Source organism: Capricornis sumatraensis, chromosome 7 (genome assembly GCF_032405125.1).
Source record: "Capricornis sumatraensis isolate serow.1 chromosome 7, serow.2, whole genome shotgun sequence".
NCBI classification, from domain to species: Eukaryota; Metazoa; Chordata; class Mammalia; order Artiodactyla; family Bovidae; genus Capricornis; species Capricornis sumatraensis.
The window spans coordinates 67563421-67576619 of record NC_091075.1 but is presented as its reverse complement, the minus strand read 5'-3'; the positions used below and the strand labels follow the sequence as shown (position 1 = coordinate 67576619).

Here is a 13199-nt window from a genome sequence, read left to right as displayed (position 1 = left end):
ACTGAACAATAATGAATTCTCTGATTAAGGCCAATATTTACAGTTCTTAGTTGTTTATTTTCTTTATTCACTATAATTTTGCCTATGAACATCAAGATGATTTCTAATATTCTTTACATTATTATTCATTTATTTAGTGAATTTTTTTTATTGTGCACATTATATGTCAGGCTAAGCAACAGTGTTTTCATAGTGAAAAGCTTAGCCTCTGTTTTCAAGGAGCTTATAGAGCACCATAAACAAAATAGTTGAATAAGATGCAGTGTGATTAATTTATGTTAGAGTCAAGCACTGAATAGACTGGAAGCATAGGGTGGAATACACTTGCTTAATACTCTAGGCATGCTTCCCTTCTCCCTTCTCAGATTTCCAAAGCATTCCTCTCTAGTGCCTTAAGTGATGGGTCCCAAATTCGTTTGTGCTTATCAGATAATCACAGAATTGAGTGGACTGTCATTTCACCTCAGAAGGTTCAAATCTGTAACATTGTTATCTGTCACTCTTACTTATTTTGCTTCCCTACCAACATTTATGAACAATGAAAATGATTCAGCACCACTACCCTAAAAAGGACCCTATACTAAAGAAATAAGTGGTGAGAATATAAAGGCAAAAAGAAGAAAAATAATTGAATTTTTAAAATTTTATTTTCTCTTTTAAATCTAAAATCAGTGCCTATAAATTCTGTTTAAAAGTTAGCTCCTGTAGGCTTTGACTTTAAGATATAGTCTACTTAGAAGCATTAGAACATTATATTTCTTCCGTGGAATCTGTCAGTTGACTTATGGAAATGTATCTGATGTTTATAAAAAAACACTAATTTGTCATGAGCAATGGTTCACTGATGAGGCCTGTCTTTTGAGTTTCATCTGTACTGTCTTAACAGATTAATGAAAGGGTCTTCCCCAGGTGTCAGAACAAGGACACCTGCATTGAAGTCAACCTTATATGAACTATATACAGGGTGACTATACAATTTATAATTCAAATTAGGCTTTTTGTGAGTGAAAGCTATTATTAATTATTCTATTTATAATTATTTATAAATAATTATATAATATTTTTATATAACTATTTATAATTATTCTAGGACAACAGGTGTAAATCAAGATCGTCTTGGGCAAATCTTGATGAATGTTTACCCTATTTATGAAAAATTGTATTGATTGATTGACTTGTTTTATATATATATATATATATATATATATATTGGAGAAGGCAATGGCACCCCACTCCAGTACTCTTGCCTGGAAAATCCCATAGATGGAGGAGCCTGGTGGGCTGCAGTCCATGGGGTCGCTAAGAGTTGGAGATGACTAAGCAACTTCACTTCACTTTCATGCATTGGAGAAGGAAATGGCAACCTGCTCCAGTGTTCTTGCCTGGAGAATCCCAGGGACGGGGGAGCCTGGTGGGCTGCCGTCTGTGGGGTCACATAGAGTCGGACACGACTGAAGCAACTTAGCAGTAGCAGCATATATATATATGTATTTCTAGCAGTAGAGATGAATTCTTTCATGATTATATGCATTAGCATATCTTGTCTATACTTATCTCTTAGTTATCATAAATTTAAACTTTTACTTATTGTATTAGGAAGAATAATATACTCAAAGTATTTTTACATCGAATAATTTACTATGTATTTACTATAATCAGACTTGTAAATGTAGTAAAATAGCTTAGTAAGACATAAATACAGACTGATTCTTTACCAGCTGAGCGACAGGGAAGCCCAAAAATACTGGAGTGAGTAGCCTATCCCTTCTCAGTGGATCTTCCCAATCCAGGAATTGAAACAGGGTCTCCTGCATTGCAGGTGGATTCTTTACCAACTGGGCTGTCAGGGAAGCCCAATATTGAAGCAGGTAACTCACAAAACTTTCTTTAGTAACTGGTCACAAGGGTCAATTAAGGAACATAAGAAGCAAAAGCCTCAGAGAAGCAAATGCCAAGATGGGATTAGACATGTAAAAGTTTTTTGTGAGAAATGCCCAGCAGGGTAAAGGAGAGGAAGTGGAAGTAAGCAGAGAGCGCCTTCAGATAATAATGGAGATCTGACCCCTGTGAAAGTATAGGGCAAAGAAGATGTTTGATTCAAAATAGTCTCAGCATAGAATGCCCTCTCAACAAGCTTTAGTCAGGCCTTCTGGATTCATCCAACCAAATTTGCCCTGTAGAGAGGTCCCTCGTCCTGCAGGAATGGGTCTGTACTACCATTTCCACAGTGTGGAGTTATTGCCTGAAAGCTGCCCGGGGGAGCTTGGATCTGGTGCAGACACAGTGCTGGTCCAGAGAACTGACACCTGGGCTGTTAGTAAACCATATTCCCAACCCAGGAGAGCCGAGTGGCAACATTTTAGGGCTGCCATATTCATTTTTCTGGCAGAGTATAAAGCTCCACTTCTCTCCATAAAAGTCTCTATTTACTTATTTAATTTTTATGATTAGAAATTTATTTCAGGGCATTATCTGGTGTATAGGAAGAGGCAGTTCATTTTTAGGTAGGTATTAATGTCAAATAAACTGCTTTTCATGTATTTATATTACAAAATTGTAGCAGAAAAAATTAAATTTTTTATAGCTCCATGAGTGTAGAACACTTAATGTATTCATTATGCTACTTTCTTGTTAAATATTTTAGCTATTTTATACCTAGGGTTTGATAAAAGCAAATTATTATGTGTTACTTTGCATATAACATTCAATTATGAAAATAATTTTATATTTTTATGAGACACTTCACAATCACCAGTTGAATGGATAAATCCATTAGACGCTATAGGCAAATAATAATTTACTAAACATGATCTTACTGTTTAAAGTTTGTGCTACTATACATGACACTGTGATAAGCATCTTTGTATATAATGGTTTTCTGTGTTGTTTGAATGCGCTGTGCTTAGTTGCTCAGTCATATCTGACTGTTTGAGACACCATGGACTGTAACCTCCCAAGCTCCTCTGTCCATGGGGATTCTCCAGGCAAGAATACTGGAGTGGGTTGCCATGCTGTCCTCCAGGGGATCTTCTCGACCCAGGGATTGAACCTAGATCTCTCGCATTACAGGTGGATTTTTACTTTCTGAGCCACAGGGAAGCCCAAGAATACTGGAGTGCATTGCAGGCGGATTCTTTACCAGCTGATCTACCACAGAAGCCTGATTTTTTGAATAATTATCTCCTTTAATAGAAAATAATGTCATCTAGGGGTTTCTCTGGTGGATCAGTGGTAAAGAATCTTCCTGCCAATGTGGGAGACTCGGGTTCAATCCCTGGGTTTGGAAGATCCTCTGGAGGAGGAAATGGCAACCCACTCTGGTATTCTTGCCTTGAAAATCTCATGGACAGAGAAGCCTGGTGGGCTAGAGTCCATGGGGTTCCAAAAAATTGGACACGACTTAGTGACTAAAGAATAACAACAACAAGATCATTTAGATCAGGAATATAGTTTTATTTGTCTTTATGTTTTCTGTATTTAACATATTTATAGCACTTGTTATTTCTGCTATAAATGAATGAAAGCATTGGATTGAAGATTAAGCATATCTGTTAGAAAATCTTTTTCATCAGAGAGTGTGTGTGATTCCTTGAAATTATCATTCTAACTTCTCAGAACTCAAGGCAGAGACTAAGCATCCTACACATGCACAATCCAAATGCACTTGCTAACTATTTACCACAAGTGTTGTGTTCTTATAAATTAGACGACTCAAAATTCAACCACACTGGATTGTTTAATAATGATAAGATATCATGGAAACTTCAAAGAGAAAATGAGTCTTCAAGCTAAATCAATCTTGTTTCAAATTCTGCCTCTATTGTTTAGTAGGGTGGCTCCTGGAAATTCTGTATATCTATTTTTTCTCATTTGTAAAATAGGAATAGTAATATGTATTTAATAGGATTACTCTGTATTAAATAACATAACTTAATATGGAAGAAACCTTGTACACAGTTCTGAAAACATAATAGAAACATAATGGTGCATCACTGGCCCTCAACAGTTGATAATAAATATGAAAACATCAATCATTAAAATAAACAATTTATAAAATTATATACTGAGGAATCTATGCATTTCCAGTACTTATAAAATTATATTTATTCACATTATTTAAAATAAGTTCTTGAGAATGAGTCAGGAAATTCCCAGGGAAATTTCCTAAGGAAATACTACTTGTTTCCCCAACATACTACTTGTTTCACTCAACATACGTAAATGTTACAGATCTTCCAGCCCATGAAAGACAGTGAGACATTGATATGCTATACAAACTATGTTTAACTTATTACAAGTGTTTTTTAATCCACAAAATAATACCAATATGATATTAAAGTAGTTAATATTCTGAAGGCAATTTAGAAAATGTAGAAGAAAATGTAGAAAATGAACTATTAATATAATGAAAGTTCCTTTCTGTTATTGCCAAAAATGAGCAAAGTTAGCTTTATAATATCATTGAGATAAATTTTCATATTACCTCTGAGCTTTCTGGGAAAATGGGAATACACATCATTGTGAGCATGCACTTTTGGGATTACCAAGATTTTGTTACCCTAAAAATTAGGGAAAGCTTTTATATTTTCTGGGAACATCCATTTGACTACAATCATATTGCAAAGAAAAATCAAGTTCTTACATGTGTAATGATCTTCTCTATCGATCGGATTTTTCTTTATAAAACCGGGTTTTAAAGCTAGATGTATGCCCTAAAGTTTTGGTTATTGACAATATCTCAGCAATTCTAATTCATGAAATTTTGCTGGAGGACATACCAGCAGGGATTCCTAATACTTCAGTATTTTTTACTCCTTCATTCATAAATGAATGTATCTATGTACATATATTTTCCTTTTATTGACAGAAAATGAATTATTTGAAGGAAATCATATAACTAACTATATTTCAGTAGTATATATTTTAAAGTTAAATACAGCAAAATCATTATGAATGAACATTAAAAATCTGTTAATATACCAGGAGTATAAAATTTGTATACTGTGTTAAAAGTGGTAATAAACTACCCCCCAAGTCTCACTAGCTTACAAAAGGGATAAAATTATATCCTCTAGTAATAAACTACTCCCAAATCTTAGTGACTTACAATTGTAAATGTTTATTTCTCAGCAAGGCTGCGTGTCCATTGTAGGTCAACTGTGGCTCTGTTCAGGTTGCCTTTACTCCAATAGACAAGTCATGGAGTAGTAGCCTCTGAGTGTGTCTGGGTCTTTTCACAGAAGGACGAGAGAGATATGGTGAGCGTGCATTGGCATTAGATCTTCTGCTTGGTAGTGGCACACGTTACATATTCCATTAGCCAAAACAAACTACTGAGCCAAACTTGAGTATAGTGGGTCACTCTTTGAGAAAGGAGAACTCAGGTCACATGACCAAGTTAGAAGCCAGTGAAGTGGAAACTATAACTATCTGACAGGAAGAAGATGAGAAATATTGAGAAGACTAATACATCCCATTATCTGTTATAACTATCAATATAATGACTTTGAAGATGAAATGAGGCACAAATATTTCAAAGGTTAAGTTTTTGTTTACAATGTTAATTTATACTCTTTAAAAGGATAAAAAGGGTAAATGTTAACTAAACTTACTGTGGTAGTCATCTTGCTGTATTCATAGATCAAATCATTGTGTTGTATACCTTAAATATATACAATGTTATAAGTTGATTATATATCAATAAAATTGGAAAAAAATGATAAAAGAGTTAAGAACTGCATTAGCTAAGATGTTTAGGTCCACAGCAAAAGAGAGCTAAATGAATAGTGTAGAAATGACAACTAAAGCTGTTATGATAAACTTCAGTATCTATTTTGGGAGGGAAGCCCATCTCTGAAACATATGTAAGTAAATAATGTATTGTAGATTTACCTAATTTTACAAATATAAAAATTTATATATATTTTTCACTGGGAACTAAGATTTACTAAAAGTGAGTATAAGTCTAGGATAATCTCACTCAAATGATGGTTGGGTAATTCATGGGTAATAAAGATGAATATTTTTTATCCTGGTGGCTCAGCTTCCCTAGTAGCTCAGCTGGTAAAGAGTCTGCCTGCAATGTGGGAGAGCTGGGTTCGATCCCTGGGCTGGGAAGATTCCTTGTAGAAGGGAATGGCTTCACACTCCAGTATTCTGGTCTGGAGAATTCCATGGACTATACCATGGACTGGCAAAGAGTAGGACACAACTGAGCAACTTTGACTTTTCAAAGATAAATATATTACAACTGAGGCTTCCTAGGTGGCGCAGTGGTAAAGAATCTGCCTGCCAGTGCAGCAGATGCAAGAGATTTGGGCTCAATCCATGAGTTGGGAATATCCCCTGGAGTAGGAAATGGCCACCCACTCCAGTATTTTTGCCTGGAAAATTCCATGGACAGAGGAGCCTAGTGGCTAGAGTCCAGGGAGTCTCAAACAGTTAGACATGACTGAGAGACTAAGCTCACACACACACACACATTACTACCACAATATGTTTCTAATATAATTCATAAGTAAGTTGAAACTTTATGCTTGTTAAACACACAGGTATAGCAGGAAGCATTAGCTGTATGATCAGGGTTTGAGTTTCAGTTTTGCAAACAAATGTGTTTGTGCTTTCCTTAGTTCCCTACAAACTTTAGTTTCCTCTTTACAAAATAAAGGCAGTAGGCTATTTGATCCCTAAGTCTAAATTCTAGTCCTAAAATTTGATAATCAGAGTTTTCAATTATGTATATATGGAGAGTGAGTCATTCACTTATGATTTAAAAAGATAATCTTCAACCAAATTGTTGAAATAAATCTCTGGGGTCTGGATTCTTCTGACTTGGAAGAAGCATCAGTTTGGACAGTTCAGTCAATCAGTTTGTCTGACTCTTTACAACCCTATGGACTGCAGCACTCCAGGCTTCCCTGGCCATCACCAACTCCTAGAGCTTACTCAAACTCATGTCCATTCAGTCGGTGATGCCATCAAATGATCTCGTCTTCTATTATCCCCATCTCCTGCCACCATCAATCTTTCCCAGCATCAAGGTCTTTTGAAATGAGTCAGTTCTTCGTATCAGGTGGCCAGAATATTAGAGTTTCTGCTTCAGCATCAGTCCTTCCAATAGATATTCAGGACTGATTCCTTTAGGATGGATTGGTTGGATCTCCTTGCTGTCCAAGGGACTCTCAAGAGTCATCTCCAACACCACAGTTCAAAAGCATCAATTCTCCCATGCTTATCTTTCTTTACAGTCCATTTTTCACATCCATACATGACTATTGGAAAAACCATGGCTTTGACTAAATGGACCTTTGTTGGCAAAGTAATGTCTCTGCTTTTTAATATGCTGTCAAGGTTGGTCATAGATTTTCTTCCAAGGAGCAAGTGTCTTTTAATTTCAGGGCTATAGTCACCATCTGCAGTGATTTTGGAGCCCCCCAAAATAGTCTGTCAATGTTCCCATTGTTTTGCCATCTATTTGCCATGAAGTGATGGGACCAGTTGCCATGATCTTAGTTTTCTGAATGTTGAACTTTAAGCCAACTTTTTCACTCTCCTCTTTCAGTTTCACTAAGAGGCTCTTTAGTTCATCACTTTTGGCCGTAACCGTGGTGTCTTGTCCATATCTGATGTTATTGAGATTTCTCCTGACAGTCTTGATTCTAGCTTGTGCCTCATCCAGTCCAGCATTTCTCATGATGTACTCTGCATATAAATTAAATAAGCAAAGTGACAATATGCAGCCTTGACAGACTCTTCCCAATTTGGAACTGTTTTTTCCATGTCCAGTTCTAACTGTTGCTTCTTGACCTGCATACAGATTTCTCAGGAGGCGGGTAAGGTGGTCTGGTATCCCCATCGGTTTAAGAATTTTTCACAGTTTGTTGTGATCCACACAGTCAAAGACTTTGGCATAGTCATGAAAGCAGAAGTAAATATTTTTCTGGAACTCTCTCGCTTTTTCGATGATCCAGCAGATGTTGGCAATTTGATCTCTGGTTCCTCTGCCTTTTCTCAACCAGCTTGAACATCTGGAAGTTCGTGGTTCACGTACTGTTGAAGCCTGGCTTGGAAAATTTTGAGCATTACTTTGCTAGCGTGTGAGATGAGTGCAATAGTGCAGTAGTTTGAGCATTCTTTGGCATTGCCTTTCTTTGGGATTGGAATGAAAACTGACCTTTTCCAGTCCTGTGGCCACTGCTGAGTTTTCCAAATTTGCTGGGATATTGAGTGCAGCACTTATGCAGCATCATCTTTTAGGATTTGAAATAGTTCAACGGGAATTCCATCACCTCCACTAGCTTTGTTCATAGTGACCCTTCCTAAGGCCCACTTTACTTCACATTCCAGGATGCCTGTCTCTGGTGAGTGATCATAGCATCGTGATTATCTGGGTCGTGAAGATCTTTTTTGTACAGTTCTTGTGTATATTCTTGTCACCTCTTCTTAATATTGTCTGCTTCTGTTAGGTCCATACCATGTTTGTCCTTTATCGAGCCTATTTTTCCATGAAATGTTCCCTTGGTATCTCTAATTTTCTTGAAGAGATCTCTAGTCTTTCCCATTCTATTGTTTTCCTCTGTTTCTTTGCATTGATCACTGAGGAGGGCTTTCTTATCTCTCCTTGCTATTCTTTGGAACTCTGCATTCAAATGGGAATATCTTTCCTTTTCTCCTTTGCCTTTTGCTTCTCTTCTTTTGCAGCTATTTGTAAGGCCTCCTCTGACAACCATTTTGCCTTTTTGCATTTCTTTTTCTTGTGGATGGTGTTGATCACTGTCTCCTGTACAATGTTATGAATCTCCATCCTTAGTTCTTCAGGCACTCTGTCTATCAGATCTAATCCCTTGAATCTATTTGTCACTTCCACTGTATAATTGTAAGAGTTGTCACTTCCCTTGTATAATAGTAAGGGATTTGCTTTAGATCATAACTAAGTGGTCTAGTGATTTTCCCTACTTTCTTTAAGTCTGAATTTAGCAGTAAGGAATTCAAGATCTGAGCCGCAGTCAACTCCTAGTCTTGTTTTTGCTGACTCTATAGAGCTTCTGCATGTTTAGCTGCAAAGAATATAATCAGTCTGATTTCAGTTGACCATCTGGTGATGTCCATGTGTAGAGTCTTCTCTTGTGTTGTTGGAAGAGGGTGTTTGCTCTGACCAGATGTGTTTAATACTTCTTCCTTTTATTCTTTTAATTCTATTTCTCTCATCTTTCCTTGTCTTCTTTTTTATATTTGCATTTTAAATACATTTACTGGACTAATTATTGCAACTTTTCCTATATATATATATATATATATATATATATTCACCTTTTAATTTTTATTTTAGTGTCTGGTTTAGAATCACTGTATATGGCTCTGCAGATTGTGGTCTGCACAAATCTAGGGCCACTACTTACACTACCATTGGCATGACCTCTGTCATTGTAAATGACAGTTGTGGGATGGGAAAATTTTATTTTATTATCTTAATATTACATGATTATTCCTTGTATTGATTTCTTCATTTTTGAATATTATTGAAACAGGCAGTTCATATGATGAAGATATTAGGTATTAGGCTTACTTAGTGTAAGATATTTCTAATGCTTTTTTTTCACCTCTTATTACTCCCATATACAATTATAGCAACCTTAAACTGTTTTTTAAAACCTTTGACTGAACTATCATACAAATTTTTCTTTGAATTTCTTAGTGTTGATAAAGCAGATGATGAAGATGATGAGGACTTAACAGTGAACAAAACTTGGGTCTTGGCACCAAAGATTCACGAAGGAGATATAACACAAATTCTCAACTCCTTGCTTCAAGGCTATGACAATAAACTTCGCCCAGATATAGGAGGTAAGTTTGAGTAATCATTCTGGGATTTTGGTGCCTATGAAAGCCACACTTACTGATGTTACTTTAATCATATCTCATATTTCTTGATTTTCTGACAAATGTTATAAACTGCTATGTTTGACAATTATTAGTTAGACTGGTACTGCTTTGAAATATTCACAGTTTGATGTGGGAAGAAAGATCTCTAAATATTTTTGATGTCATTATTTTACAACTGCTACATTTCAACAAAGGGTGAAATAGCAAAGTTTTGATAAAATAGCCATCAAAGTTTTGATGAAATGCTAAGAGATATTTCATTAAACAGAATATTTCAAATGTAACTAAGAGTTCTAATTTTGTATAGTACTGCTGCACTGTCTTAGATAATGTAAAATTATAAGCCTTGAGTGTATATTTAGCATAGGTAATCCAACTTTGTTCTTCTTTGTAAAATTGTTAGTCTGAGTTCTGTACATTTTTGTATACATCTTATAACATGATTAACTTCTGTTTCTCCTGTGACAATTTAAAACAAAGAAGCAAAATACATTAATAAGTCAGCAAAAACTCTTATTGAAATTGCATTCAATCCATGATCAATATAGGGAAATTGAAATGTTATATTGAATTTTTACCAAACCAAATTCATGATCATCGTATATCCTTCTATAGCTATTCTATTTTTATTAATATTTTCTGAAAGAAGTTCTGAATATATTTTGTAAGATTTAATTATCTATATTTGGAGTTTTTGATATAAGCATAAATAGATTTTTAGAAATTTTATTTTGTAAGTTTTTACTAGCAGCATATGGAAATACAGTAGACATTTTGCTATCTATTGTATCCTCAGCAGCCTTGCTAAATTTATCAACTTTATTTATTGAATGGTGATTATTACAAATAATGACTACTTTGCCAATAGTGTCCATTTATCAACTAATGAATTTTTACTTCATTTTCAAAAATTTTGCTAGGGCTCTTTCTTCCTCCCTAATGTTTAAAATGATTTCTTTTCCTCTTTTGAAACAATCATATTGATCATATTTTGTTCTTTATTCTATTTACCATTTGTTCTATAAATTTGACTGATTTTTAAAACATCAACCAAACGTGCATGCTTATAATAAATGTCACTTGGTTGTGACATGGTAAGATATTTAAACTATCACTAGATTCAATTTGTTAATATTTTCTTTTAGAATTTTATATATATGTTAAGGAAGATAATTAGTTGTTTTACTTAAAAAATTTTTTTTTTCAGTTGTAGAGTCAAGATTATGCTAGCATCTACAAATGAGTTATGGTTCCCCATTTTCCTCTTCACTGAAAGAGTTATTTAAAATGGATAGTGTTTCTTTAAGAAATTTGAAAAGATTATTTGGTAAAATCATGTTGACCTAGAGTTTGCATTTTAGGAAAAAATTTTAACAGTTCTATTACTTCAATAATCACTTTTGGTGGGCTTTCAAGGAATTTAAATTTACTAATGTTAAATTGTTTCATAAAGCTTTTGTGATATTTTTAGTGATTTTTAGCACTAGGGATTTTTCCCCTTTGTCACTTATATTGATAAACTATTCTTTCACTTATGAATAAATCTTGAAGGACTTAAAACTTTTTATCAGTTGTCATAAAATCAAATATTGGCTCTGTCAAATTTCTTAAATGTCACTATTTTGTTTATTATGTTAATTTATTTTTTGTGTATTTAATTTCCTGTGTTCCTACATTGTTTTAAATATTTCATTCCAAAATAGAATTTAGACTTAGTGAAATACTATCTGGGCTTCCCCGGTGGCTCAGCAGTAGAAAGTATTCTCCTGCGTGTAGAGGAAATGTGGGTTTGATGTCTGGGTCACGAAAATTGCATCAAGAAGGAAATGGCAATCCATTCTAGTATTCTTGCCTGGAAAATCCTATGGACAGAGGAACCTAGAGGGGTACAGTTCATGAGGTTGCCAAGACAGACATCACTAAGCTACTCAACAACAACAAAATGCTATCTATACATGGAATTCCCATAAACCTTTTAAATGTACTGTTAACATTTATGTAATCATAGAACTATTACCATAAATCAATGCATTAGTATTATCAATACAATAATATTAACTAATCTATGCTAAGTCGCTTCAGTCGTGTCCGACTCTGTGCAACTCCATAGATGGCAGCCCACCAGGCTCCCCCATCCCTGGGATTCTCCAGGCAAGAACACTGGAGTGGGTTGCCATTTCCTTCTCCAATGCATGAAAGTGAAAAGTGAAAGTGAAGTCGCTCAGTCGACCTTATTCAAATTATGCTAGATACTTCACTAATGACCCTTTTTTCTAGTTCAGAATTCTAACCAAGATCACACATTGCATTTTGTTCTCACGTCTCCATACTCTCCTCCAATCTGGTATAGTTTTTCAGTTTTTCTCTTTGGTTCATGAACTTGATAACTTTAAAGTATATTAGCCAGTGTAAACCACTCACTTTGTCTCATATCTTCATTATTGAATTGTGCTTATGCATTTTTGCCAAGAATACCACAGACTGATATTTTGTGCTTTTCTGCACGTGTGCTCACAAAATGAAGCAGGGCAAAGGCTAACAGAGTTTTGCCAAGAGACGCACCGGTCACAGCAAATATCCTCTTCCAACAATCCAAGAGACAAATCTACACATGGACATCACCTGATGGTCTATACTGAAATCAGATTGATTATACACTTTGCAACCGAAGATGGAGAAGCACTATACAATCAGCAAAAACAAGACTGGGAACTGACTGTGGCTCAGATCATCAGTTCCTTATTGCAAAATTCAGACTTAAATTGAAGAAAGTAGGAAATTTCACTAGGCCAGTCAGGTATGATCTAAATCAAACGCCTTACAGTTGTACAGTGGAAGTGACAAATAGATTCGAGGGATTAAATCTGATAGAGATTAGATCTGGTAGAACAAAACAGTCCCAAAAGAAAAGAAATGCAAGACGGCAAAGTGGTTGTCTAAGGAGGCTTTACAAATAGCTGAGGAAAGAAGAGAAGCGAAAAGCAAAAGAAAAAGGGAAGGATATACCTGAATGAATGCAGAATTCAAGAGAAGAACATGAAAGAAAAGAAGACCTTCTTAAATGAACAGTGCAAAAAGTAGAGGAACACCATAGAATGAGAAAGAGTAGAGATCTCTTCAAGAAAATTGGAAATGTCAAGGAAGCATTTCCTATAAGGATAGGCACAATAAAGGACAGAAACAGTAAGGACCTAACAGAAGCAGAAAAGATTAAGAAGAGATGGCAAGAATACACAAAAGAACTATACAAACATGTCTTAATGACCCAGATAACCACTATGGTGTGTTCAGTTACCTAGAGCCACACATCCTGGAGT

The 13199-nt window shown here is 35.2% G+C and overlaps 1 protein-coding gene across 1 annotated transcript in view; it reads left to right on the top strand.

The window, feature by feature from the left end:
• The window catches only part of GABRG1 (gamma-aminobutyric acid type A receptor subunit gamma1), an 83703-nt gene that overhangs the window by 14259 nt on the left and 56245 nt on the right, over positions 1 to 13199 (top strand). Inside the window, exon 2 of the mRNA XM_068975158.1 lies at positions 9695 to 9843. Within this exon, the coding sequence (XP_068831259.1) occupies positions 9695 to 9843 (149 nt within the window). The remainder of the gene's footprint in view (positions 1 to 9694; positions 9844 to 13199) is intronic.